Source organism: Hippocampus comes, unplaced genomic scaffold (assembly GCF_001891065.2).
Source record: "Hippocampus comes isolate QL1 unplaced genomic scaffold, H_comes_QL1_v1.1 scaffold261, whole genome shotgun sequence".
In the NCBI taxonomy this organism is placed as follows: domain Eukaryota; kingdom Metazoa; phylum Chordata; class Actinopteri; order Syngnathiformes; family Syngnathidae; genus Hippocampus; species Hippocampus comes.
Genome location: NW_017805824.1, coordinates 587,081 through 613,396, shown reverse-complemented (window position 1 = coordinate 613,396; position 26,316 = coordinate 587,081). Strand labels below are relative to the sequence as shown.

General features: G+C 40.3%; 1 protein-coding gene across 3 annotated transcripts in view; it reads left to right on the top strand.

Annotated features, from left to right (window-relative positions):
• The first annotated feature begins 309 nt into the window (after nucleotides 1-309).
• Nucleotides 310-26,316, top strand: part of nedd4a (NEDD4 E3 ubiquitin protein ligase a) — a 30,083-nt gene continuing 4,076 nt past the window's right edge. The window contains exons 1-27 of one of the 3 annotated variants that reach the window (XM_019886785.1): nucleotides 310-513; nucleotides 3,110-3,183; nucleotides 4,081-4,159; nucleotides 4,253-4,291; nucleotides 6,883-6,936; nucleotides 17,105-17,155; nucleotides 17,549-17,610; nucleotides 17,735-17,837; nucleotides 18,144-18,307; nucleotides 18,403-18,511; nucleotides 18,776-18,928; nucleotides 19,484-19,567; nucleotides 20,389-20,508; nucleotides 21,540-21,743; nucleotides 21,997-22,074; nucleotides 22,154-22,208; nucleotides 22,343-22,401; nucleotides 22,500-22,565; nucleotides 22,644-22,873; nucleotides 23,026-23,147; nucleotides 24,204-24,274; nucleotides 24,386-24,481; nucleotides 24,791-24,864; nucleotides 24,958-25,018; nucleotides 25,112-25,171; nucleotides 25,256-25,363; nucleotides 26,099-26,195. In XM_019886785.1, the coding sequence (XP_019742344.1) occupies nucleotides 466-513; nucleotides 3,110-3,183; nucleotides 4,081-4,159; nucleotides 4,253-4,291; nucleotides 6,883-6,936; nucleotides 17,105-17,155; nucleotides 17,549-17,610; nucleotides 17,735-17,837; nucleotides 18,144-18,307; nucleotides 18,403-18,511; nucleotides 18,776-18,928; nucleotides 19,484-19,567; nucleotides 20,389-20,508; nucleotides 21,540-21,743; nucleotides 21,997-22,074; nucleotides 22,154-22,208; nucleotides 22,343-22,401; nucleotides 22,500-22,565; nucleotides 22,644-22,873; nucleotides 23,026-23,147; nucleotides 24,204-24,274; nucleotides 24,386-24,481; nucleotides 24,791-24,864; nucleotides 24,958-25,018; nucleotides 25,112-25,171; nucleotides 25,256-25,363; nucleotides 26,099-26,195 (2,521 nt within the window). In that variant the 5' untranslated portion in view covers nucleotides 310-465. Of the gene's footprint in view, nucleotides 514-3,109; nucleotides 3,184-4,080; nucleotides 4,160-4,252; nucleotides 4,292-6,882; nucleotides 6,937-8,819; nucleotides 11,172-17,104; nucleotides 17,156-17,548; nucleotides 17,611-17,734; nucleotides 17,838-18,143; nucleotides 18,308-18,402; nucleotides 18,512-18,775; nucleotides 18,929-19,483; nucleotides 19,568-20,388; nucleotides 20,509-21,539; nucleotides 21,744-21,996; nucleotides 22,075-22,153; nucleotides 22,209-22,342; nucleotides 22,402-22,499; nucleotides 22,566-22,643; nucleotides 22,874-23,025; nucleotides 23,148-24,203; nucleotides 24,275-24,385; nucleotides 24,482-24,790; nucleotides 24,865-24,957; nucleotides 25,019-25,111; nucleotides 25,172-25,255; nucleotides 25,364-26,098; nucleotides 26,196-26,316 lie in introns of those variants that run through there. The other 2 variants (XM_019886784.1, XM_019886783.1) reach the window with 2 other exon arrangements.

Below are 26,316 nucleotides of genomic sequence, written 5' to 3'. Positions count from 1 at the left end.
CGTATATTGCCACAAAAGACAGTAGTCTGTGGGTCTCCAAAGATCAGCTAAAATGCTCTAGAACTGGCCGTGAATGTGTTAAAGACATTTTGCACTTTTAATGACGTAAGGGCGTAATTACTGCTCAAACGTATACTGTACTATATAAGCATGTGCATACAGAGGGTTATCCAACTCGAGCAAATTGGCTTGTGTATATCGGGTTAAGGTTGAAGATGTTCAGGGTGTTTTTCTCAAGTAAAAGGAGGAGAAGGCGGAGGAGGCGGAGGAGGAGGAGGAGGCTGCGAAGGCGGGAGGTCGGGAGGGATGGATCGAGGGATCGAGGGAGTGACCGCCATGTCGCACTTCCTCGCGTAAACATACGGAGGAAATCATCTCAACAGTCGCAACTGCGAACTGTGCGCGAGTCACAATAAGTGCCATTTACCTGCTCTCTTCTCCTGCGAGCCGAAAGTTTGGAATATAATGGCCGCACTTTCGCCAGAGATCCGAGGACTTTGGAGCGACGAGGAGGTAAAAGAAAGTCTCTCAACAGATTTTGGCAGCGGTGAACGTCGACTTGCTTCACTTTACGTGACCACTCCTCCTTTTAGCTAGCTTGCTAGCGAGGAACTGGTTAACGTCTCGACAATTAGCTAATTAGCGCCAACACCGAAACTAATGTTAGCTTTTCACTTGTTCCAACTGACTACTTGTCGTCAAGTCTGCTTAAAAAGTTGACGGGACTGTTTTTTTTTTTTAAAGGCTTTGCAGTGTTTTGGACTCAAGATGTATTCATCTCTAGAAGGAGACTTCCTGTTTTGAGGCAACCCATCGTCATGTCTTTCTTGTCAGTCATTGCGAAATATTGTACACGTCATCGGCATGTGACGTCAAAAAACTTTCACCGAAGGTTACGTGATGAAAATCACAGGTTGTTTTCGGAATCACTCATGCTCTGCTCCCAATTCACTGTACAGTACTGGATTGGGATTTTTATGAAGTGAACTGCGAGCATTGTGACAAAGTAAGGACTCGTACACAAGTGGGTACAGAAGTACACGGTAGAAAAGTACAGAAGGGAGTACAGAAGTCAAATGTTGTCACAAAAGAAATACTCAAGTATAAATTCTAAACAAAATTACTTAAGTACAGTATTGTAGTGTACTTTGCCTTCTACCACTGCTCGTAATACCATTAAGCACACCTGTAGAATGACGATGGTGCCCTATCAAGAGTCTTATTAGTAATGTTGTTATATAGTGCAACTTTTGGCCTACGAGCATGCAGTGATACTTTACTCGTAAATTACAATTACTGTGCTGCACAAATAACGTTAGTTTGCCCAACTCGTGGGCAAGTGTCACACGCTCGCAGCCTCGTCCTGCACCAAAATTACCACTATTTTTGCCTCAGTGGTATTTGTAGTTCTATTAGTATGCCATAATAGTCCTACTTGTGTGCAAAAATATCACACGGTAATAGAGGACAGTACTGGAGGGGAAAAAACATTAGTGAGCGAAATTGTCATGCAAGTGAGGATAAAGAGCATACTAATAGAAGGACCTTATGATGGACATCAAGATGTCAAATGAATTCTCAATCCTTGATACATGACCAAACTTGGGCTCATATCAGATTCTGAGTGTACTCACAACATAGGGTTTACTTAAGTAAATATGGTCATCTTTTTATCGTCCCATATCGACTGAGGAGCGATACCGAAGCAGTTAGGAATATTTGGGGGGAATCAGGTGAGGCTTTTCGATCTCCTTATCTCATGGAGGCGTCTACTCAAGATGACGTTACATCATTGCTGCACGTAGTATCACACCTGTCCAAAACCTGCGATCATAACAAGGTATGTGATGTAGTACGTTGTGAAAAAAAATCACATTATCTTTATATCAAAATACATCACATCATCAAATGGGGATTTATGACACAAATAAAACTGGCCCAGGTTTGTTACTTTTATTTTCGCACACAGTTTTTTTTAAGCATACTTAATTAACCCAGTCTGTATAACTATGGTTACACATTATCCACTCATAAATAATGGAAAACATGTCATTTAATAAAACACACAACTTCACCTGACCTTTGAAACAGCCAAAGAGCCTCATTTAAGGGGCTCATAAACTATGTCCATGTTTGGACTTCCTGAATGGAGCGGTCCACGCCTCACTTGCAGCCTCTCTTCTGCGGTCGGTGTGAGTTAAAATGTGTCAATGTATGCATCAAACTATCGTATAACTGAGTGCGCACCCTTGGTCTCACTACTAGAACTGTCACGGATGTGGGAATAGTCTGGTGTCCTCTTTTTAGATTAAAGTGGAGTGGGAATGAAGAATGAGTGAAGAAATGTAGCGTGTGCATAGTGCTCATGCGCGCAATTTAGAGGCAACATTGCTTGTAATGATGTATCAGTTGGATATATGCAACCGAGCCGTTCAGACTGAAGTCCTATTGCAAAAAAATCCAATACGTATCCAATCTAGGACCACATATGAAAATGACACAGGTCGGATTTGAAGAAAGAAAAAAATTGACCAGCTGTTCAGGAATCTCCCGAAATTATTGGCAGCCACAATTGTTCTGCCCGTTACACATTTGATATGCAGTAAAAAATGAGCACTGTACAGTGCACTATATAGTTGTAGGGAGTGATGAATCAAGTACAGTACTATACCTCTGACTTTTGATTCCACCCAATAGCATGTCGAAAAAAGTAAGATTGCGTGCATCTTGTTAAATGGAATTTTATATAATTGTAACGAACATTATACACTGTATAATATACAGTACCATATTGTGTCAGATCTTACCTACTCGGCATCCATTGCAGCCTGGTCATCCTGGAAGGGGGGGGAGGGGGGGGGTTCTCCCATTTGCGGCCCCTTCTCAAGGTTTCAAATTTTTCCGAAGATGTTTTTTTTTTTTTTTTTGAGTTCTTCCTGCCCTCGTTGGGGTTAAGGTCAGGGGATGTTGTGAATACTTGTTAACTAGGCATGTGAAGCCTTTTGAGACTGTTTTGGTGATTAAGGGCTGAAAAATAAATGTGACTTGGCTTGATAATTTCATTCTGTGACTTGGCTTGATAATTTCATTCTTTTATTGTTGATTTTAGGGTGAATCCAGAGTCCTTAAAATCGAGGTCATTGCTGGGATCGGACTAGCTAAAAAAGATATCCTTGGGGCAAGGTAAGTCATATATTTGAGGAACCACGACGACTATAATCAATGTTATATTGTGATCTTAAATTGTATTCAATGCCACAAAAATATCAGAATGAACTTTACTGTTCCCTTTGGGAAAAATTATCATCAGTGAAGCAGCTCTAACCGCTGCCATTCCGCACACAATAATTTTATACATCAGAATTTGTCTCATCGCATTGCAACATTCGGTAATGAGAATGCATTCATGACTATCTGTGAATTTTGAAGACTGTATTTGTTCTCCATAACCTCATTGAGATGGAAAAAAAAATTCTGTGTTACAAAAAGTATATTCAAATTTGCAATATCGTCCTGCAACTTTTTTTTTTTTTTTTTAAACATCTGTTTATTTTTCTTGAAGCTCTCTGACCTTTGAAATGCTCTTGGTTTCTCTGGGAGCTATGAAGGTTAATATGTAACGGTTCTATTAGTTACCAGCCACATTTAGTTCTGCTAAAAGAAGCAGTTTTCTAATAATTACATTTAGTATTCGAATTGGTGTATTTTATCAAAAGACTTTAAAAAAGAATTGCTAGCATAATTCTTACCAGAGTTATGGACATGAATTGGTAAAATTGCAGTGTGCGACCAGCCTACTAATGCATTACTAATGCACTGGTCTAAGACTAATGGGCAATATGCGACTGAATGTGGTTTTAATGTGCATTACATTGACCCAAATTATTATGAAATAACCATTACAGTCCATTTTGTGTGCAGTAAAAAATAGCTGAACCATTAACCATTATATTAATGTTACTTTGGTCACATCCCTTTCATGGAGAACCACTAATGCAATACATACTTAGACACAACTGTCCTCTGCAGATCAATGTTGACTTCATGTCCACATTTCAATATATTTTGTTTCTTTTACAGTGACCCATACACAAGACTGTCTCTCTACGATCCTTGCAGCGGGGAAATAGCAACTCACCAAACTAAAACAATTAAAAAGGTGACAGAGCACACGCATATATTGCACTTCTAATGCATGTATTAATGGATGTACTCATGTGTTTGTTTTTTGCTCATCTCCCATTACCTGAAGTCACTGGATCCAAAATGGAATGAGGAATTCTATTTTCGAGTAAGTAAATATTGAATTGCAACACACGATCAGACTATCCATCCACTGATTTTCTAAGCCCGGCACTCTGACTGCCACAGTGTGGCAGTCAGAGTTTGATGGGTGATGTCATTCATATTTCTTTCAGTTGACAACATGTTGCACGCGACATTTTTTTGCAGCATCACTGTATTTCAGATTTTTATATCCTGCATACTTTTTTTTTTTTTTTTAATTACGGATTTTTGACTGCATTGTAGGATTTTGCAGTGATTATTTTCTGCATTGAATGTTACCAAAGAGCAAAAAAATGTGAGCCAGGTGGAAAGACTACCGGTACATAAAAGACAGAATATCATTTCACACTTACTAGAAGAAGCTAAAGTGGCAAGTACCAATTGCAAAGCGCAATTGGCTTAAGTTGCACAACCGCACATTTGCAGTAAAGTAAACATAATCAGTTAATTTAATGTAGCCTACCACTGCTAGTTAAAACAAATTGTAAGCCCTCAAATGGCGGTCAAGGATAGACGCAGCTGCCTGTGGACTAAAAGTGGCTTTATTGAACAAAGGTAACAAAATGAACACACGGACCTATTTACATCTGAACGCCCTTGGCCACAGCTGATGCGCTCTCTCAACACAGAGAAGTTAACTGTTTAGTCAATTAACAGCCAGTCAAGCCTACACACTCTCATTCACTGACTCAACATCCCAATTGAATGACGCAAACACTGGCACTTACTTCATGAGAGAAAAAAAGATTAGCACCCCATGTACCAGTACACGTTCTTTTCATGCTCTTCGTGAGCGCTTATGGAAAGGCTTATTGTTGTGATATTTTCAGAGGCTGGACTGGGCTTAAGTAGAGATATCCAGATACATTTTGGTGCCAATTGAGTGCAGTTTGTTGAATATTATAAGCGATGTAGATTCACTGATTTAGATTTATGTCCCATCAAATGAAGGTGGGGGGGGGTGGGGGGGTGTCCATATTGAACAGCAGAAAGAGGCATTAAAACATTAGTTAGTCATTTATTGATTTCGCCAAAACAACTGATTACGGAACAATCTGGTCATCATCATCAAGTTCTTTATTTGAAGCACAATTCCACAAGACGAATAACTTGCTCAAAAGTATCGGTGCTTGTCGTGCTCTGTGACAGACTGTTGGTTCTGGCTTTTGAACATATCGGGGTTTAACATTCAAGAAGTTGTCACTCGTTCTTATCATGCGGAGCTCTTTCCACTCAATATCTGATGATTGAAATGTAGAAAAATAAATAAACTAATTAAATAAAGCGGGCTCAGGCTCAGTTCACAAAATTGCGCTTCAGCAAATATTAAACATTTGGCACAAAGGTATTCAGAGTCACGAGTACTTGAACAGGCAATCAAGTTACGAGTTGGTTTAGAATAAATGCCAAGTAACAACATCAATTTGTGAACAGTGACATCACAATAAGCTGATCAGAGCCACTTCGTACAGCCTATCAAAGAAAGCAGCATTTCTCGAAATGCAAATGATAGTTGTACTCTGGTTTTGCATTTGTTCAGCATAATACCTTAAGAACAAACACAAGGCGATGTACATATTTACGAGTCACTTCAAGCATGCTTTCCACGCATTTGTGACACGTTTCAATGATGCAACGTCAGCTTTAGTCCATGTCTCAAGTCCGACCGCCTCATTCCCCTAAACAACTGTAGCTTCTGCTGCTTCGCTACTCTGACAATCTTCCCAGTCCTCGATGGAAGTTTTGGTTCTAGCCCTATCAACACTCGCATCTCCAAATGGACACGTGCGAATATCTGGCCCACAGCCAATTAGAGGGTAGCTGCACCCTTCTCTTTCTCTGATTGGTTCATACCACGATGTGCCTAATGTCTATTGTTGAACCAAATAGATGTTTTTAGAGTCGCGGAGACTCCCTCCCATACCCCTAGAAAGAGGTGGGGGTGTCTTGTTTTTTTTTGGGGGGGGCGGGGTGCGTACCGTTTAAGCATACCGTTGGCACCCAAAATGGTCTCAGTCTCGAACTTTGACTGTATACAATCATTTTTATATGGACGTGCATTTATTATATTTGAGGTGATACTTGTATATTTTGCAAGTGAGCGTGCCACCATGCTCTCATTTTTAGTAGAATGTTTGCACACACTTTAGGTAGTGCTGCTAGTTTGCTGCACAAATCCACCACCTGTTTATTTCAGCGATGAGTCAATGTTGTTAATGCGCCAAATATGCAATTAATAGACTTCAGGATGGAACCATCATTGAAGAGTTGTAAAGTCGACGTGTCATCTCGTCGGTTCAACCCCTTTGGCACATTGAGGAAATCAAGTGTTCGTGCTCACATTCACATCGACGCACCATTTAGTGTCTTCAATAAACCGAACGTTCACGTTCCAAGAATGCGCGACAATGTTGGAGAACGTGTAACCTCAACTCATGATGATGTGCTAATACTAACCGCAATTCCGCCTTGGTCTCATGAACGTACCATGAACCTGCAATACTTCAGTTTAAACGTTTAGCCTTGCTGAATATGCAGCGTTGTTGAACACAGCTAATCAGTCATTAAGTGGTTCTGGTATCCTTTATATTTTAGGTCCATCCCAGGAAGCACCGCCTCCTGCTGGAGGTGTTTGATGAAAACCGCCTGGTAAGTAATATGCACATATCCAACCTAAAATGACTTGCCCGCTTGGCTGACTGCAATATTCCACAGTGTTGTCATCTAATTGCTGCTTTGTACGTGCCTGTCGTACAAAGCATATGGATGAATTTATTGGGATTTTGTATCCGCTGAGAACATTTAGACAATCATCATTTTTTAATGTCTGGGAACTTTACGCACCCGCTTGAAATACTGGTCCTGTTCAGAAGGCCCTTCGAGTTCATACTGTTGTCTTCTACCTTGGACCAAAACTTAGAGAACTACTACAATAATCATGCCTGAGTGGATAGTTATGGTGTTGTTCCTTACAACACATTGGCTAATGAGATTATGGCAATTTTCCTGAGGTTTTAGAGGTAGGCTTTAGTGTTATAAAGGAATATTTGTACACTGAAATTCAAACTATGAAACAATATTAGTATTTCATTTTGTCATATTTCATGGTTGCAGGTAATGGCGTTTTATTTTGGCATATGAGGCAAGGTGAAGTTAGGTTTGACTGCCTGTTAAAGATTAAGCGGCCCTTATTTTGCCATGATGTACAGCATAGTGTTTGACAAACGCAGCTTCGTATTTTCTGAAGCTGTAAATACGGGTAAATCTCTATTTGGGGGGGAGGGGGGGTGACATCCCAGCACACACTGCCGAAAGGTGTACAAAAAAAAGGAAAACGACTCTCACGTCCCATGGGCTGTTGTGTCCAGATCATATGAATGTTCGTTCACATGCGAGGTATTGCATGTGACTAGTGCATCATAAAACACTTTCAGAAAGATCATGTGAAGAGATTGGCGATGAAATGTAATTGCCGAAAATGCATTTTCAAATTCTTGTTTTCATGGTGGATGTGAGACTCTCTAAACTCCTGATTTGATGCCAGGAACATCATGCTGCCTAGAGGAGTTGCCGTAGTGGAGGTCTGCATGGAAGTAGCTCAAATTCCCAGAGCACACATCATGTCGTTTCACTTTAGAACAAAAACAAGATGTTACTGAATAAAAAGTGCCTCTGCTCCCCTCCATTTTGCTATTTCCAACAATCACTTCTACAAATTAGAATTCAAATGATCAATCAACTCATTGATTATGAATCCTAGCCCTCGAATTTTGTTAGCAAAAATAGACAAAAACAACCACCTTATAAATGCAGTGTACCGTGCACATATGCAAGTTAGTAAACCATGAACAAACAAGGCTCTTGACCGGAATGCGCTGGGTTTTTCCTGGCTCAAATTGTGTCAGATGGCAGTAGTGTCCTGCCCAAGGCTTGTCCACTCTTAGTGTATGAAATTATGGCAAGTAAAAACCTTCCTTGATCTAACATCTGTATCTGATGTGATTCTGAGCCACGTCTAAGTTTCAAAAAGCTCTTTGTTTCTGCTACCTTCATTTCAGTCTGCATTGTTTTACATTTTCACTGTCAAAAGTCAAAGTCACAAAAATCATGGCTATTGACAATACTGCTTTTCATCACCCTGTTTTGGGAGTACTAATTGCCTTGGCATGGGACAGTACTCTAAGCTAGTGTTGGTTGGAGCTAGAAACACTGCTTGCATTAATTGGTGGACTACAAAATGACACCAACTGCAATAGAATGGGGACGGTAGTTATTATTTTTTTTTTTTTTAATTAATAGCTACAGCTTCGCCTTTTGTCTACTATAAGGCCTTAAATGTTACATGACAGCATATCTTGAATGACAGTGACGAGTGTATGACATTGAAACTTCAACTTGCTACTCATGCTGCCCATGATCTCTTGATGGTTTTATAATCAAATAATATTAAAACATCATGGCGATCCTTTGGGCTTTTTCTGCCTTAAAATAGGACCATGTAACCATTATAAAGGTGTCGAGATTACTTTGTACATTGTAATATTACCTCAGAGGCAGAGCGGGTCATTGTGCTACCACAGATGACTGGACAGAAATACACATGCGTCATCCATAATTTATTCCATGCACCATCAATTAATAGCCGGTCACAAGGTTTAGAGCATGGTCATTTAAATAGCACAACCTGGTTCACAATAGCCCACCATTAATAAACAGCAACAGCAGTGAAAGGAAATCAGACCAGTCCAGACAGTTACACGAGGTGTCGTATAACAGCAGTCACTCCACAGTCAAATCAGGTCGCCCTTGCTCTTATCTTCTATTTTCTGTTAGGGGGCAGATAATGTTACAGATTTACAACTTTATTTCTGTTGCTAGCAAAGTCATGCAAGCGAAGAACCATTGAATGATATTGGTTTTGTGATTTTGTTTACCGCCCTTGTTTTCAAGAGAGTCATTTAGATTCATTTCCTTTGATTTCCTGAAATTCAATCGCAGCGGGTAAAAATATTTGAGGGGGCACCATGCTGCAGAAAGATTAGAAGCCGAGCCGCAGCAGGAAGTAAGAGTCTTGAGAGTGAGAGGGCAGAGGCAGGGGTAACAGTGTACCAGTCCTTCGGTTTGAGATGCAACATAGTAGGACACAGTGTTGTTTTTGGATTCGGCTGTTCATTTGACTGAGGCAATTGGACAAGACAGGAACTTTGAGACACTGAACAGCCTGGAACTCGGGTTGAACGTAACTAGCTGAAAGGTTAAAGTTATTAATCACTTTAGTGGCAAAGTGTCTGTCCTTTTAACTTCAGAAGAATTTGGGAATTGCTCATTTCAAAAGGTTGCGTATTTGGGTCACATCTCCAAACAGAACCACTGACCTCCTCTAAGTAAAAGTTGCGATCTGCCTGGAGTGGAATGTAGGATGTCACCAGAGCTATTTTGGCTATCTACACCCACTAATGATTGTGATCGCAAAGCCCGACGGGGAGCAGTTGCTTTGCTTTGCTTTTTTTCCCAACCGCCAACTTTTATCATGCAGCGCACCTCAGTGCTGCAGGGGTTAGAGAGTTAAACGAATGGCACACCGGCTCCGTCTGGACTTCGCGTCAAAGAGAAGCCACACCGACCCGCTGTCAGAGTGTCTCAGCAGCCATGGTGAGGAGAGTGGAGTCATTTTGTCAGCTGATAGCCTCGCAGAGAGTCTGGCGCACAGTTCTCTACACTTCAAGGTGACTTCGCTGTCACCTGACCATGGAAATTTACAACGGTATTCTTCAGTGTTGATACCCAAGATTAAAACAAAAGGATGTAGTCAAAAAAGCGTTGTGCAGATCTCGCTACAGCCCTGCGCCACGCTCAATGGAGACCCGGATGGCACTGTGGGGGATGGAGACCCTGGGACTATTGAAAAAGGAGCGGTTACAGGCTCGGATGGGGGTTCGTGTAGTAGCAGTATGGCCAGCGATGCCGGATACTGGAGTAGCAACAGTATCTTTGAGTCAGAGGCTCCAGAAAAACACAGGACTACCCAAGAGAAGAGTGTTCTCTGCTGCAAGTCCAAAGTTCCCCTGAGACGTTGTTCCTCCTTGGTTATTTTCCCCAAGAGCCCCTGCAGCACGCCACCTGCTTCTCCGGTAAACCCAGTTGCTCTTCCTGCTCTGCTTGAAACAAGAGCCCCTCTCCAGACATCTGCCACCGATTCCTCACGGGATGACGAGGAAGTGACTTGGAAAAAAGAGTTTTCCACATCTACAAGTGGCCTACATTGTCTCAAGGGAAACCCTACATCTGAGTGTCGGGACAGCAAACATATGGTACACTTTAATGTTCCCTTCCAAGACGAACCTAAATGCAAAGTGGTGGACAGGAATGATACGATGGAACAGTTATCATCTCATGATAACTCTCATCATTGCTCAAGGAGCGTTCTGCTACACTTTGCCCATCAGAGACCAGTTCCGGCCGGGAAAGGAGCAGCATCATCGTGCGAAGTCAATACGGAATGGCTTGATGTTCCCTACTCAGTTGCAGAGCCTGAGACTGAGCGCGACACTAAGAAAAAACTGTACCGTAGTACCTCGGCTTGTTTGTTCTCCTCTGTGAAACCGTCAGAGGAAAAATTCTGCGGCTTAGCAAAAGGGCAAGAAAAGTTTGAGAAAAACCATTGCCACCGTGCCATACAACGCAGCTTTTCCCTGGAGGTGCCCTATCCAAACGCTGGGATTTCATGTCATGTTTCAAACACAAAACTTGGTAGTACGTGCTCTCCGCACGTGCATATTCATCTGTCTCCATGCTGTCCAACTAAGTTACCGAGCTTGCCGAATGATGCAGACGCAAGCTGCAAAGGGAACAGGGCTGCAAAGAATGTAAGTCAAAGTGCTGAGGTGAGTGTCTTTGTTTGAACGATGCCTGTTGCTTCCTGATCCCTGAGCTGAAAACTCAAATATTTCTTTTCCGACTTTTTTTCCCCCTCAAGGCTAACAAAGGCAGTTTTCATTTGCATATAATGTTGTTAAACCGGTTGAAGAAGATTCTCACAGCTTCTAGTGACATTTTTTTGAATGAGTGTGACGGGTGCCGAGTCGTGCAACGCAAACGTATGTGTCAGCAAAACACTGTGCTCATCTCAACCTTAATTTTGCTTGTTCATTGTTCAAGGCTATTCATTTTGCTAGACCCGTTATTGATCCGTTCTGAATAATTTTCTGCATTGAATATAATATGGTAATTTCACTCCATGTCACTCCACTGGTTTTATCCCTGAGAGTCTTTATACTGACAGTCAGTTCAACATAATGCAGGAAAAAGGTACACTCAGTAACTAAGACTGTTGTAGTTAGATCACACAGTTAAATGACCCCGATGTGGACAATCGATCAGATATTCATTTATTTTACTGTCAATCTGTTCGTAAGGATTTTTTTTTTTTTTAAGGAAAAGCCCTGAAATATTGAACCTCGAATGGCCTAAATGAATGATGTTTGAGAATCGCAAGCATGCAACCTGTTTTATATTGCTTACAATATACCATTATTCTCTTTGCACTATGAGTAATCTCTCTAAGTATTTACCCAAGCTAATATTAGTGGTGAGAAAAGCACTGCACCGTGATGATATAAATAAAGTGCTTCTGAAATATTGCCTGTGACTCCAGATAGTCTGGTGGTCTGTAGCACGGCTCAGTCCCGTGGATTCAAATTTAACAACGTGATACTAGAGCAGCGCACAGCTACACCAACCATGTCTGGAAATGGAGTGGGATGGTATTGGTGGGTGTCAATGTTGGCAGGGTGGGAGCGTGAGCCTTTCTCAGTCAAAGCATGGTGTGCGCTCTCCTCTGTGGGTGCCCCTGTCATACTGTGTTTGTTAAGTATCAAGTGTGTAACCCCCTCCCACCCCCCGCATTTAGCATCTTGTCAAGTAAGAGTCTGCAGTATTTAAAGTGCATCTGTTGGAAAGATCTTGCTGTAATTCCCAATTTTTTTTAGTTGTTGTTGTTACTTGTGTTATGAGGATTGTGTGTCATGATCGTGGCTAATTATTTCAACCTGAGTTTTCTTTTTTTCAATCTGTCCGGTATCACCGAGTCGCAGGGTTTTCCTTTCAATAAGACAAAAAAATTAGTTTTATTCCATTGGAGAATCAGCAACATGAGCTGTTAATCAAATAATGACCTCTACTATAATTGATGTCTGGTGGCCATTACAACTCAAGGTGCGTTGTCCACTTTTAACAGATCTTTTCTCCCCACTTTTTCCAATCAGGTAATAAAAAAACAGGTCATAATGGTAATCACCCCAGTTCAAGATTTGCATACATTTGCTCACAAAAAAACATAACTGTTGAAACCAGCAGCATCCTTGTCGATAGCTCTGTTGGAAACCAGAATCGCTGTGCGTACTGAGGTATGTGAACAACATCTCAGATGAATTAAAATATGGCATTTTCCTGGCCACCTCTGAGATATTGTGAATAACAGCATTTTGTGTTGTGCGTAACGGCATGATGATCGACTGGTTAGCACGTCCACCTCACAGTGCAGAGGTGCGGGGTTTGATTCCAGGGCCCAGCCTTCCTGTCGGGGTTTGCATCTTCTCTCCGTGCCTGCGTGGGTTTTCTCCGGGTACTCCGGTTTCCTCCTACATTCCCAAAACATGCACCGTAGGCTAATTGAACACCCCATATTATCCCAAGTTGTGATTGTGAGTGGGAATTGTTGTTTGGGTGCCCTGTGATTGGCTTGCAACCAGTTCAGGGTGTACCCCGTATAGTGCCCGAAGACAGCTGGGATAGTCTCTACCACGCCTGCGAACCTCATGAGCGTAAGTGGATTAGAAAGTGGATGGATGGATGGATGTATTATGTCAGGGGTGTCAAATTAATTTTTGTCGCGGGCCACATGTAGTGACCGTTTCCCTTGGAGGGCCGTTATGACTGTGAAACCATATAAAGAAGTCAACTACTGTAATGAGAGGTTCGGTAACAAGAAAATACGAACAATATCTCTCTTATTTATTACATGTGAGAAGTTGAAATTTTGGTCGAGATTTTAGCCATTATTGTAGAAGTGGAAATGTTTGATTTTCTTTCGCGAGGCCCCATAAAATGATGTGGCCCCGGGCCTTTGGTTTAACACCTGTGTATTATGTGTTAGCATTAAGCTAGCAGAAGGCAATGTTATGTGGTTGTTTTAAATAATTGTCTTTTGTTTTATGTTTAGCTTGGCAGCAAATTTTAACTGGGATAGTGAAGAAGTAGCTTTAAGCCACTTTCATCGGAAAAAAAAATGCCATTTACTAATCCGTTCTGCCAAACTGCTGCTTGCTGTGAAGTTGACTTCACTGCCACCATACAACACTCGTATCTTTAATTTTTGCTCCCAAGTCAAGGTAAAAAATTAGCCAGACGAAGGCTCCATTGTCGAAAAACTCCCAAGTAGCGTCACTCGTATCTCAAGGCACCACTCTGCTGTGAAAAAATGATTATGGAGGGATGCGACATTTACCAAGGAAGACTAGAAGTCAGAAATGTTATTTCTTTCCAATAGTATTTTTTGTTGATTTAATAATGAATAAAGCAGAACTCAGTCATCAATTGAGACTACATTAGGACTGGAAAGATTAAACCTAGACTCATATGCAAAAATGCTACATCATGTGTTTATTTCACAATCAGTTTAGTGGGGTGTAAAAGCTGAGTAAAATTATCTTTGACGCTTGGGTCAACTGTTATCAGCACATGGATGATGTCATGAGTTAATGAACAACTGACCACAAGTTCCACAAGCCATCTTCAAATGCGTATAAATATATATACAACTTAGACTCGCATTGCACACGCGCACATCATAGAGTGATTAGATGTAGTTTAAATGTCCAGCGATCTCACCAATAACATGAATATCCGCTACATACAACTTGACCTAAATGCCATTATGGAGGCGCTTGACAGGCTAAGTGGTGCAGTGCACCTGCCACCCTTTCTGTGGGGGGGGCCATGGTTGTCTACATTTCCGAGTTCAAGTTGGAACTCCCCCAGATTCCTTCGGGAGTGTTAGCGTTGTTATGAGAATTAATCTCAACAGGATCAGAGCCCAGTAATTTTCCAAGCCCCGCCTTGCGATAATCCAGTGTAAATATGTAAAGCAGTAGCAGAAGGGTAACTTGTTGTATCCTAGTTATTTAGAAGGCCACACTGATACTGCATTGTATTGGATTTTCTGCTGTTGTTTTGGTGCCGATGACCAATTTAACAAATTGTCAGAGAATTTGTTGAATATATTTTTAATCACCTGATCAGGCTGGCTTCATTTTTGACACTTTGTACGATTGCCGTTTCAATAACACTAGCTGGCCTGCTTGTCAGAAGTTGAGGTTTCACTTTCACAAGCTCTGCGCTCCACCTGTCAAGTAGTTTAACATTGCCAAGTGGAGATGAATATCACTGACGATACTTTGCTTCACAGATGCCTCACTGTGTTGACTCTTTGCCACAAACCTCAAAAATGAGCCGAATTTAGTCACAGCAATTTTCTGGCATGCTTTTTGAAAGTGTAATTTTGCCATTGACCAAGTACACGTTCATTGTTGATGGATGATACAGATAAGGAAATGTCCAACAATGTTTTTAAAACCAGCTGGGATTGCCATCACTATTGGCCTGTGAAACACTGTGCTGACATTTTATTGAAAGGATCGTTTTCCCCAATTAGGCTCAAGATCATTTGTACAATTTGACTTCTGATCTTTTGAATCTGACTTGTACTAAAAGGGTATTTCAAGTTTGAACATGATCGAATTCAGATGAAGATGCATGGATCGATTAGTGATGAGAGCAAACTACAATGAACCTCACTCAGTTCTTGGGCATATGGAGGCTATTTAATACCATTTCCTTGTTTAGAAAAATAAATATTTTACTGTGAACACTTTTTGCGATTGTGCAAAAGTCAAATCCATTGATATTAAGATTTATGCAACCTATAAAAAAAAATTATAACACATTATTAGAACCGGCATCAACCGTTATTTGGGTTACAGTGGACTACAGTCATAACCGCCATATTTTAGCAGTTAACGAAGCTATAGGTTATTCAAATTCAAAAGGGAGTTGAAGATCACAGAATAAATGTGTGCACAAGATACATAATCCTGAAAAAATGGTGTAAATGCCGTTTGATAGTGATGACGCATGGAGTGAAAGGAAGTGTTGTCTTGTTGGGCGTGATGTTCTGGCACATGACTTTCTGTTTCCTTGATCATCACATAAAAATGCTGCGGCTTTGCCTGTCTGTTTATTGTCTTCCTGCATTTAGTAATTTTCCAATACTAGCCTATTGACAATGGAAATACATGTATAATTGGGCTCTCCGGGTCCCAGGGAGAAACTGGGTCTTGAGCCGAAAACCTCTACATGGCACGTGCGTTGACGGCAGTGTCTTTTTCACTCGGGACTTTCCGAGCTGTGCTATTGTTAGGATGAAGGATTCTCTGATTTATATTTGTTCACGTCAACACCGTACACTGCCGTCAGACACTCCTCTGTTGTTAGGCCTCTCAGCATTTTACTTTCCATGATAAAGCTGCTGTAATTATTTGGCTTGTGCCTGATTTAAGCACAGTTCCATCTGCGTCATAAAATATGATTTAAAAATAAAAAAAAAAAACTTCAAGTAGAGAACGATTTAAAAAAAATAATAAAGTCGACATACCCCTGCCAGGTTTTTGTTGATCAAGATAAGATGTTTTTCAAAAATTTCCCAACATCAATGTGGCCTGTAAACGGGACCGCTCAATAGAATTTTGAAAAATCTGTATTTTTATTAGGGGAAACTAAAAATAAACAGCTGAGTACGTCTGGCTGCCCAAGTGCACCCATACTCTTTATCTGGTTTGTCGAATTAACCAATGAAATTCAAGCTCATGTTTAGCGAGATTCAGCACACACATGCTGACATTAAAATATCTCTCGAACTCTGAATACTTTCGAGCTGTTCTAATAGGCTTTTCCTCATATTTTTTTTTTGCTTTCTGAATTTTGCGGTAATACTGACTGCTATTTTAAACTATTCAGAATTCCCTACGCCTTGACACATTTCCCACGTGTGTTTGGCCGTTTTTTTTTTTTTTTTGGTTTTGTTTTTTTTTTCCCCCCTCGCTCTGGTCTAATGAAACAAAATTTGACCTCTTTGGCCATAATTTTAAAAGCTATGTTGGGTGCAAACACAACATGTTTGTCTCCAAGAGAACACCATACCTACAGATGACGCATGGTGTTGGCAGGATCATGCTCTGGGGTTTTGTTTTTCTTTTTCAGCTGACCCTGGGGCCTCAGTCAAGGTGAACAGAATTATGAACAGTTTGAAATAATAGCGTTTGCACAAAACGTTCAGGCTACTGATTGGAAGCAAAAATAAAAATGACAGGCAAAGCCTACTAAAACAAGATGTTTTTGGGGGTGAGGGGGTTATCAGAAGCACTTTGAATGGTGGCTAGTATGTGGTGACTGTTATTTACCATGATTTTGAATATGATTCATTAATTCTGCAGGTTTTTTTTTTTTTTTTAACTTATTGTCTCAAATTATTTATTTAGGTTGTAGAGGTGATAGGTTACATTAATGGTGGAAAAAGTTTTTAAATCATTTATCTTGGTCTTTTATATCACAAAACCCTGGCATTTAAACAGGGGTGTGTTGACTTTTTATATCCACTCTACATAGGCTGATAATTTTAATTTGAGTATTTAAAAAAAAAAAAAATTATCCTAATACTGCCAAGTCATGACGTGCACGTGTTTGTGTGTATTTTTCTTATCAGACGCGTGATGACTTTCTGGGACAGGTGGATATTCCTCTCAGCCAGATACCAGTAAGTTATTGACCAAGAGCAGAAACAAGTCCTTTGTTCATTGTGCTGTATCGTTCATGGCCACTGCATGCAAGTTGGTTCAAAGCACAAGCACAGACCTCCGCTTTGCCCAACTTGTCTTACCATCACATAAATATGAACACCCTTAGCGTTGGGTCTGTTCCGCATCATTGTCACCCGTTATGGAAACACGGTCCAAGATGTTTATGTCACATTACTGCGTTTGTTTTATGGTAAACAAAATGTTCACAAATGAACCCTTACATGTACATGTGACGTACATGTAAAAATGTACATAAAACGCTATGGCTCAAAAATGCCTTGCCTCGGTCAGAATATTGAAAAGTATTTTACTTTTTTGTTTTATTATTTAGTCGTTTTTCTTCTTCACAGACAAATAATTCACCTATTGCGAGGCCATACACATTCAAGGATTTTCTGCTTCATCCCAGAAGGTAGGTGTCATGTCTATTTATGCTTTTAATCTTTTGTTGTCCATTCAAAAAAAAAAAAAAACAATTGGCACCCTTAAAAATATGTATACATAACAAAAATACTTAAAAAAATGTTTTTGTGCAGTCACAAGTCCAGAGTTAAAGGCCATCTGCGACTCAAAATGACCTACATCCCGAGAAACCCCGGTTCAGGCGAGGACTCAACAGATCAAAGTGACAACACAGATGTAAGTGTGGTTTAGAAACAATTACTGTGTCTCATTGCATCTTTTCCAATAGACCACAGTGTTATGACACAATATGGTACGACCGAATGCACGTCACTTTATATTCTGAATGCCTGTATAATGTAAAAATGTGTAAAACGGATTCAAATCTCTGATATATGTAGCAGAGTTGCAAAAGATTAACTGCAATATTTAGCTTAGGGTTCAACGTATTAGTTCCCCTACAGTAGGGGGGAAAAAAAGCTAAATATTACAATATGTATACAAAGAGATCGCAGCATGAATATATTTGCTTTTTTTGCGCAGCCTCCATGGGACCTTTTGGAATCTCAGGACATGTCAGGCCCCATGCAGAGCGAGCAAACACCTGTTCTGCCGCCTGGCTGGGAGGAGCGTCAGGACAACCTGGGAAGAACCTTCTATGTCCACCACGAGAGCAGAACCACACAGTGGAGGCCACCGACGTTACAGTTAAGACACGATGATGACATCATATTTCTGGTACGAGACCTACACGATGCTGCGGTCGTGATGGTCAGAGTGTATTTGTGTCTTGCCTAAACAGTGACAGTAATGCAGACACAAGGCGACAAAACAGTGCAAGGCAGAGGGCGGAGAATTATATTACACGCAGACAGATCTCAGACCCCGATGAGACCATGACACAAGATGAGGTATTTTCTTTTTTTACTATGAAACGACTTGTGATTATGACTCATAATTACAACCATACTGCAAACACATTTGTGGCTTTATCACTTCACCTGTTCATGTTTTATGTAACAATGAGCTGTAAATGTGGACTGCACTTCTTAAGCACTTATCTAGATACTATATTTCACACGTTACATACGTAAATAACCTTACCTAAAGTTTTTTTTGTTGTTTTTTTTTTTTTTTTTTTTTGTTTTGTTTTTTGTAACCGTCCTATTGTCTAGGAATGGGAGGTTTTTAGAGAAGATGAAGTCCATCCAAACCAGGGCAGCCCGCTCACGTCGCCCTCACCTCAGATTCCCCCGGCGATACAAATGTTGACTGACGAGCTAAGAAACCTTTATAGTCCAGGGGCCACAGCTCGTGAGCACCAGGTGGTGAGTCTTTTCTTTGTTACATTCCTCTAAGACAGGATTTACCAGCCGTTTTGAAGCTGAGAGCTGGTCTTTGGGAACTAATGAATGCAAATGGATACTGCTTTGCTCAACACTTCTGAAATAACAAATTTGCTGAAATTACCTTTAAGAATGGTATATGTTATGATTCAAAATTAATAATAGAAAACACGAATCATGTTAATGATTTCTCACAATTGTTAGAAAACAAGATCAATATTTATCAATACGCAACATTTTATTTGGAAATCTATAAATCTGTGTTTACATTTTCAAATTATCACTTCCACAACATGCTAGAAAATCACAATGTCCCATCATTGGTGACCTATTTTTTTAGGATTGGCCTGCAAGCTACTCACGTGGCCTGCAAGCTACTCACGTGGCCAGCTGGCATCACATTGTTGACCCCGCTAAGATTGCAAAACTGAAGTCAAACCATAATGGGATCCATATGTAATATGTGTCTCAGAAAAGCCAGTTTCGACACTAATGGGCAAGTCTTGTCATTGATGCTTCCCTTCTCTCTGCTTGCAGGATCATGCATGCAATTCAAACCATTCCATTCGCACAAGAAGTTTTCACACATCAGCATCAGAGGAGCATCCTGTTAATTCAGCGGTATTTCCTTCCTTTATGAAATCATTCATTTCCTCAGATTTACCAACCCAAATTTATGTCAAAACTGTTAGGTCTCTTAGCGCTCACGGTGTACTCAGTAAATTAAGGGAGATATTTCTAAATACATGACAGTATACGTTTGCAGATAATTGATGAAAACTTGTGAAGACTGAGAACTGTGTAATACTGAATTGTGAGGTTATAACATGAAACTGTTTTTCGCTATTTTAGTTTTCCTGATTCTAGGCTGTGGCTAAGACAGGTTGGGGTCCGACATGAGTCCCCCCCACCCCCACCATATAAAAACTTGACCGCCTTCGTTTGAGCAGTGGTTATCTGACGCGATTGCAAGATGCATTTAGCTATATAGTTATGCCACACCCCTTTCATTGTTATGCACACTTTGTGCTGGTGGGGACACTGCTTTAGAGCGGCTCTTTGTCACAGCTTGAAAAAGCCCCATGATGACTCGTATATATTTTACATACTAAATTCCAGCCACCAGATGCTTGAAGTGGATATACAGCATTTTCGCAGCTCAAAAATGTTTGAATGGGTACCTATAAGAGAGTTGCCCGATAAAGCAGCATTCGTTTTTTTCAGCATACCAACACACCCACAGCCTAGCAAAGCAAAGACAACGGGTTGAATTTGATGTCTCATTTGTCATATTTGGCAATTTCTTCCATCAATTTCACAGGGTTGTTCAACACTCTTTGTCGGGTGTCAAACTCAGAAGACATTTATTTTTGCTCCACTGGGACTCTCAGGATTTCAATGGGTGATCTCTGATCATTATTTATTTTCATTTTATTCAATAGCAGCATCAGACCTCTACGGGGCTGCCTCAAGGATGGGAGGAAAAGAGGGACACTAAAGGAAGACGCTATTATATCAATCACAATACCCGAACCACCTCATGGATACGACCCCACTTGCAGGTACAGCACACAGTTGCATTTTTATTTTGATGAAAGACCCTGTAATTTTGTTGATATGTTTCTAAATGCGTATCATTTTAAGGTAAGTGCTGAAAATGTGCGCAAAGACAGATAACAATTTTAGTACTGAATTTTTTAGTTACAGCGTGAAAATATTTGTCACTTTCTCGGTTGTTTTGTTTTAGGCAATGCTAAAATGGTGGTCCAGTGACACACTTGGGCCCCTGGCATGAGTCAGCCCTCCCACGATATAAGTTATTCAGCACTGTCATTGTCACAGTAGTAATAAAACTTTGGCCCATTTCTACCAATATACTGTAGTGTGAAGTTAGCGATCTTAGCAGTGCCTAACAACTCAAAAAAAATGCCAGAGGTGTGAAGCCATGTGTGGTGAACCATGGAGAGCTTCACTGTGAATTAGCATTGCTCGTAGCTATGAGCCACTAGTGGGCTCACAGACCAGCATTGGATCCCCTACTATTCCACAGCCTCCTCAGCATGTGGAGAGCCGCGCAGCAGAGACACTTATAGAAGAAAAGTTAAGTGTTTTCTGTGTTCGCTAGCTCACAGGCAAACATGCAAACGAGCCAACGAGCTCGCCAGTCCAATTTGTCAACACCTAGCTCTGTTGGGTGTGGGTGGTGCCCGCATAACAGACACGCTTAAGGTAACCTTAACTGTTTATTACATTTGCCAGCATGTGAGCTAATGAGCTGCAGATACTAGAGCACAGACTGTATGAAGGAATGTATTTGATAGACAGGTGATGGACAAGCAGGGTTTGTTTCTAGTGCCTTAAAGGACACACCTATACCATTTTACAGTTGGAAGGCAGGTTCTATTTTTGTGACTTTGGATCCTTGTTTTATATACGTGTCACTTTTTTCTTTATTTAAATTTGGCAGGCTTGTTAACAATACTCTGTTTTGTCAAATTTACAAGATATATCTTTTGACACTCTACAGGGTCAAAACAAAAACATGCACTTGTGCTATAACATCTGTTAAAATGTTCTTTTTTTTTCCTGACAGAGAACAAATTCAACACCAGCAGTTGCACACAATAGTGCTAGTACACCATCCATACCACCTGCGTCCCATGAAGCATCTACCCAGAACACTCCCAGCCCGGAAGCCGCAACTGCATCTGGCTCCATGCCGGTTGGTTGGGAGGTCCGCAGCGCTCCCAATGGAAGACCCTTTTTCATTGACCACAATACAAAAACGACTACCTGGGTGAGAACTGAAGGTGTACAGTCCTTTGCAAAAATTGTTGGCCACTGTTATATTTGTTGATTTAGCAATAGAGTAAGAACTCTATCAAATCATCCCTCTCCAAATTGCAATCTGAGTGCAATCTGAGTGACCCATCTATTTTGCAATCAACCAATTAAAAACTCACACCTGCACCCTTTTGGTCCATTTCAAACGAACCCCTTATCTAAGTATTTCCCGGTTGAGTGAAAGAAGTTTGTTTGCTTCTCATCAGAAAGATCCCAGACTTGTGACTCCTGTTCATGTGAGGAGGAGAACCTCACTTGATCCTTCTGATCTTGGACCATTGCCGGTAAGTTCATACGAGAGATCCATTGAAAGTCTTTTTTTATGTTTGTCTGAGCTTTTGTTCACATTTTTATTCTCCCCAGCCTGGTTGGGAGGAGAGGGTCCACTCAGATGGGAGGATATTCTACATTGATCACAGTGAGTGTCTCATCTCATCCTTTTATCGAGAGAGAGAGAGAGAGAGAGAGAGAGAGAGAGAGAGAGAGAGAGAGAGAGAGAGAGAGAAAGAAAGAAAGAAAGAAAACTAATAATCTTCTGTCTGTATTTTACAGACACTAAAATCACACAGTGGGATGATCCTAGATTACAAACTTCTGCAATAACTGGACCAGTAAGTATAAATTGTGTATCACATCTAATTCTCACCCTGTGTGCATCATTAAAAACGGAGTCGCGGATTGATTGGTTGCCTGTATGCTTTGCCGACAGGCAGTGCCTTATTCCAGAGATTATAAACAGAAGTATGACTACTTCCGCAAGAAGCTGGAGAAACCAGTGAGTGTTGTCAACCTTTGCTGAGCAACCTGCTAGTGTGTTTTCTATGTAGGAACGATAATACATATTCTCTTGCAGGTCAACATCCCGAATAAATTTGCGATGAAGGTGAGACGAAATGCAGTGCTGGAGGACTCGTACCGGCAAATCCTCCTAGTTAAGCGGCCGGACTTGTTGAAAGCACGACTGTGGGTGGAGTTTGAGGGTGAAAAGGGTTTGGACTATGGCGGTTTGGCCCGGGAGTGGTTCTTCCTCATGTCCAAGGAGATGTTCAACCCCTACTATGGACTCTTTGAATATTCTGCCACGTGAGTCCAAAACGGTGTTGTTGGAGAACATTTGTGCGGAAGTTGTGCGGAAATATATTTATATTAAAAACATGAAAAAGCATTGAGGCAGGTCATCTAAGAGAATGTTATGCCTTGAAGGAACATTCATTCTCGTGTGGTTGCTGTTTCAGGGACAACTATACACTGCAGATTAATCCCAACTCAGGTCTATGTAATGAAGACCACCTGACTTACTTCAAGTGCATTGGCCGTGTGGCAGGCATGGCAGTCTGGCATGGAAAACTGCTTGATGGTGAGTCTTCGTTCACTTTAGTATACTCTGATCACATAAAGTTGGCATATTCAATTTTCAGGTGAAATTTCAGTATGAAACACAGACCAATGCGTGGGGCCTCCAAACTTTGGTTAAAGACTGATAAGTCTTCTTTGATTGAAAGCAATTTGTTTTTCTTTTTTTCTTAATTCATGACTTAATAATGCAACACAATGCTATGTTTGTTCTTCATGGAAGTATTGTGCTGCTGTCTTGGCCAGACTTCCAAAACCGATTATGAATCTCAGTGGAACTATTCTTGGTTAAATAAAGGTTCTAGCTTTTTACCACAAAAGACCTGAGTACAAAAAAAAGCAGTTGAAATGGTAATCTGTTTTAAATGTTGATTAATGTTCTCATCAATTACAGCAAAAGACTTATTCAAGATTACTTCTTCGATTTTTAGATTTATTTATTCAATAGTAATCCTCAAGAAGGATTTTTAAGGCTTTATACTTTATCTCACTCAGGAAATTGGCAACATTTCTCAAATTCACACTGATTTGATATGCACTAGAACCTTTGCAGGTAACTAAATTTTTCTTTTTCAAAAAAATTTTAATGTTACGTGTCCACTTTTTCAGTGTTTTAGTACTTTTTGCACAACTTGCTCTTTTGTTGTAATTTAGTTGGAATTTGTTTTTAAAATTGTTCCTGTCATCATGCCGTTCACATTTTGGCATCATGAGATTAAGACAACACCTAAACATTGAAGTCAATTGAAGAGAAGCAAACAGGTTGTGACAGAAATGCAGAGAGACTGGAAGAGTCACTGAAAGGCATAATGTAAAAATCCTTGGGCATTTTCATGGCTCAAACTGTTGAATTTTGGGGGGGGGGGGGCAGCAAGTTATGCAAAAGGTAATGAAACATCACAAGTTGAGTTCACCTGTAAAGGTTTTAGTGCATTTTAGCTCCATGCTGAAATTTCTGCCCTTAATTTTTTGTGCGTAGTTTAGTTTCATAAGAATTATGGATTTTAGGACTGTAGTTGAAATTAAAATTTCTGACCTTGCGTTGTCATTGTACATCAAGCTTTCTTCATCCGACCTTTTTACAAGATGATGCTGCAGAAACCCATCACCCTGCAGGACATGGAGTCTGTCGTAAGTGTCCAAATTCAAGAAGTCTCTTCGTGTACATTCTGTTGTGGTGAATGATGAATCCCTTACAAATGAACTCGTGACTTTTTTATTTATTTTTTGACGTCTAATCAGGACAGTGAATATTTTAATTCACTCAAGTGGATTTTGGAGAATGATCCAACTGACCTGGATTTGATGTTCACCATTGATGAGGAACTCTTTGGACAGGTCGGTTCTTTGTCACATGTCTGCCTTATTCCCTTCTGAGAGTGCAGTGAAAAAGTATAGGGACAGATAGCTTGGGATATTTTTTTTGTGTGCCTTAATAAATTCAATTGTCATCTAGAAACTGCATTTTGTATTTCCTTGAGTAGTCTCTGTGTGATATTAAAATTGGTCTGATGAACCGAAACCTTTGTCTGTGATAAATATGCAAAGAACACAGAAATCATGAAGGGGGGTATATACTATTTCACAGCACTGTATATTTTGTTGATACCATTGCTGTGTAACTCATATCCCGATTACCCTCACCAGACTCACCAGCATGAGCTCAAGCCCGACGGTGCAGAGATTGTCGTCACTAATGAAAACAAGAAGGAATACATCCAGTAAGTAACTGGAGAGAAAAAAAAAATCTCAAGGCAACACTTTCAAACTATTCATGTTAAATTGTACTTTCTACACAATTTTCCCATCCACAGTCTTGTGATGCAGTGGCGCTTTGTAAACCGTATCCAGAAGCAGATGACTGCCTTTAAGGATGTAATGACACTTTTCATTGGCAAAAAAAAAATTGTGTTTACTGTTTAAGTTTTTAAAGTCTCAGTAGCAATCTTTGCGTGCTTATATTTCCAGGGATTCTTTGAGTTGATCCCTCAAGATCTGATCAAGATCTTTGATGAGAATGAGCTCGAGGTGAGTTTTCTGTCCATCTGTGATTGTGTAATTCATTTCATGAATGTGAATAATGAATCTCATGTTTGGTTTCTTGCCCCACAGTTGCTCATGTGTGGTCTGGGAGATGTGGATGTGAACGACTGGAGACAGAACACCAAGTACAAGAGTGGCTACAGTGCCGATCACGTAGTTATCCACTGGTTCTGGAAAGTAAGTGATGTTCCAAGCCTGGAGCCACAAGACCATGAATATCAGTTTATTGTCTGCTTCCTTTTAAGAAGAGCTGACTGGTTTGTACAAATGTAAAGCACTCACAGCAGAGGTAAAATAAAAAGCTCAAATGCGTTAACAATAAGTAACACTGTTATGGGAGATATAAGCTTAAGTTCAGCAACAATACGATCACCGGGCAATAAAACTATTCACAGGCATCTTTTCTTTATTTTCTTCTATTTTCTAGCGGCTGAACAAATTTGAAATATAATCTACAATTGTAATTAAGCAGTGCATCAAATAATAGAAACTTGTTGCTCTCACTTGGTGCATTCGTAAAAGTAGGAATACATAACACTCGGTAACCAGGGGACACACACTAGATGGAGCAGCACAATGTCCTGTTAATTGAAGCAAAAACTGCTTCAGTCCTTATATTGCATTTAATTACTAAATGCCATTACTCTATATTTTTAGAAAATACAATACTATGGAATGCTGTCTTTCTTATAAAAAAATAAAATAAAAATCTAAAAATGTTTTTGTTTCGTTTTTTTATTTGTCATTGTGAGGCAGGAACAGATTCAGGGCAAATTTAATTTGTATTCAAGGTGCCACTGTTTTTATAAACTGATCTCAAAAGGGACTTCATAGTTGGGGATGAATGTTTGATGTTGTTCTTTTTCAGAAGAGCTTCATTATTGTCCTTCCGTCTTTTTGTCGTTTTTGTAGGCAGTGCTGCTGATGGATGCCGAAAAACGAATTCGTCTTTTGCAGTTTGTGACGGGAACCTCCAGAGTGCCGATGAACGGTTTTGCTGAACTCTACGGTAAGATATATAATGTACAGCAGTTTCAGGCCACAAGTTCGCCGTTTTTTTTCTGAATGACTCTTTCACATGTTGGATAAATTTATTACCCTTGTGTTTGTCTGCAATTTAATGAATTTTC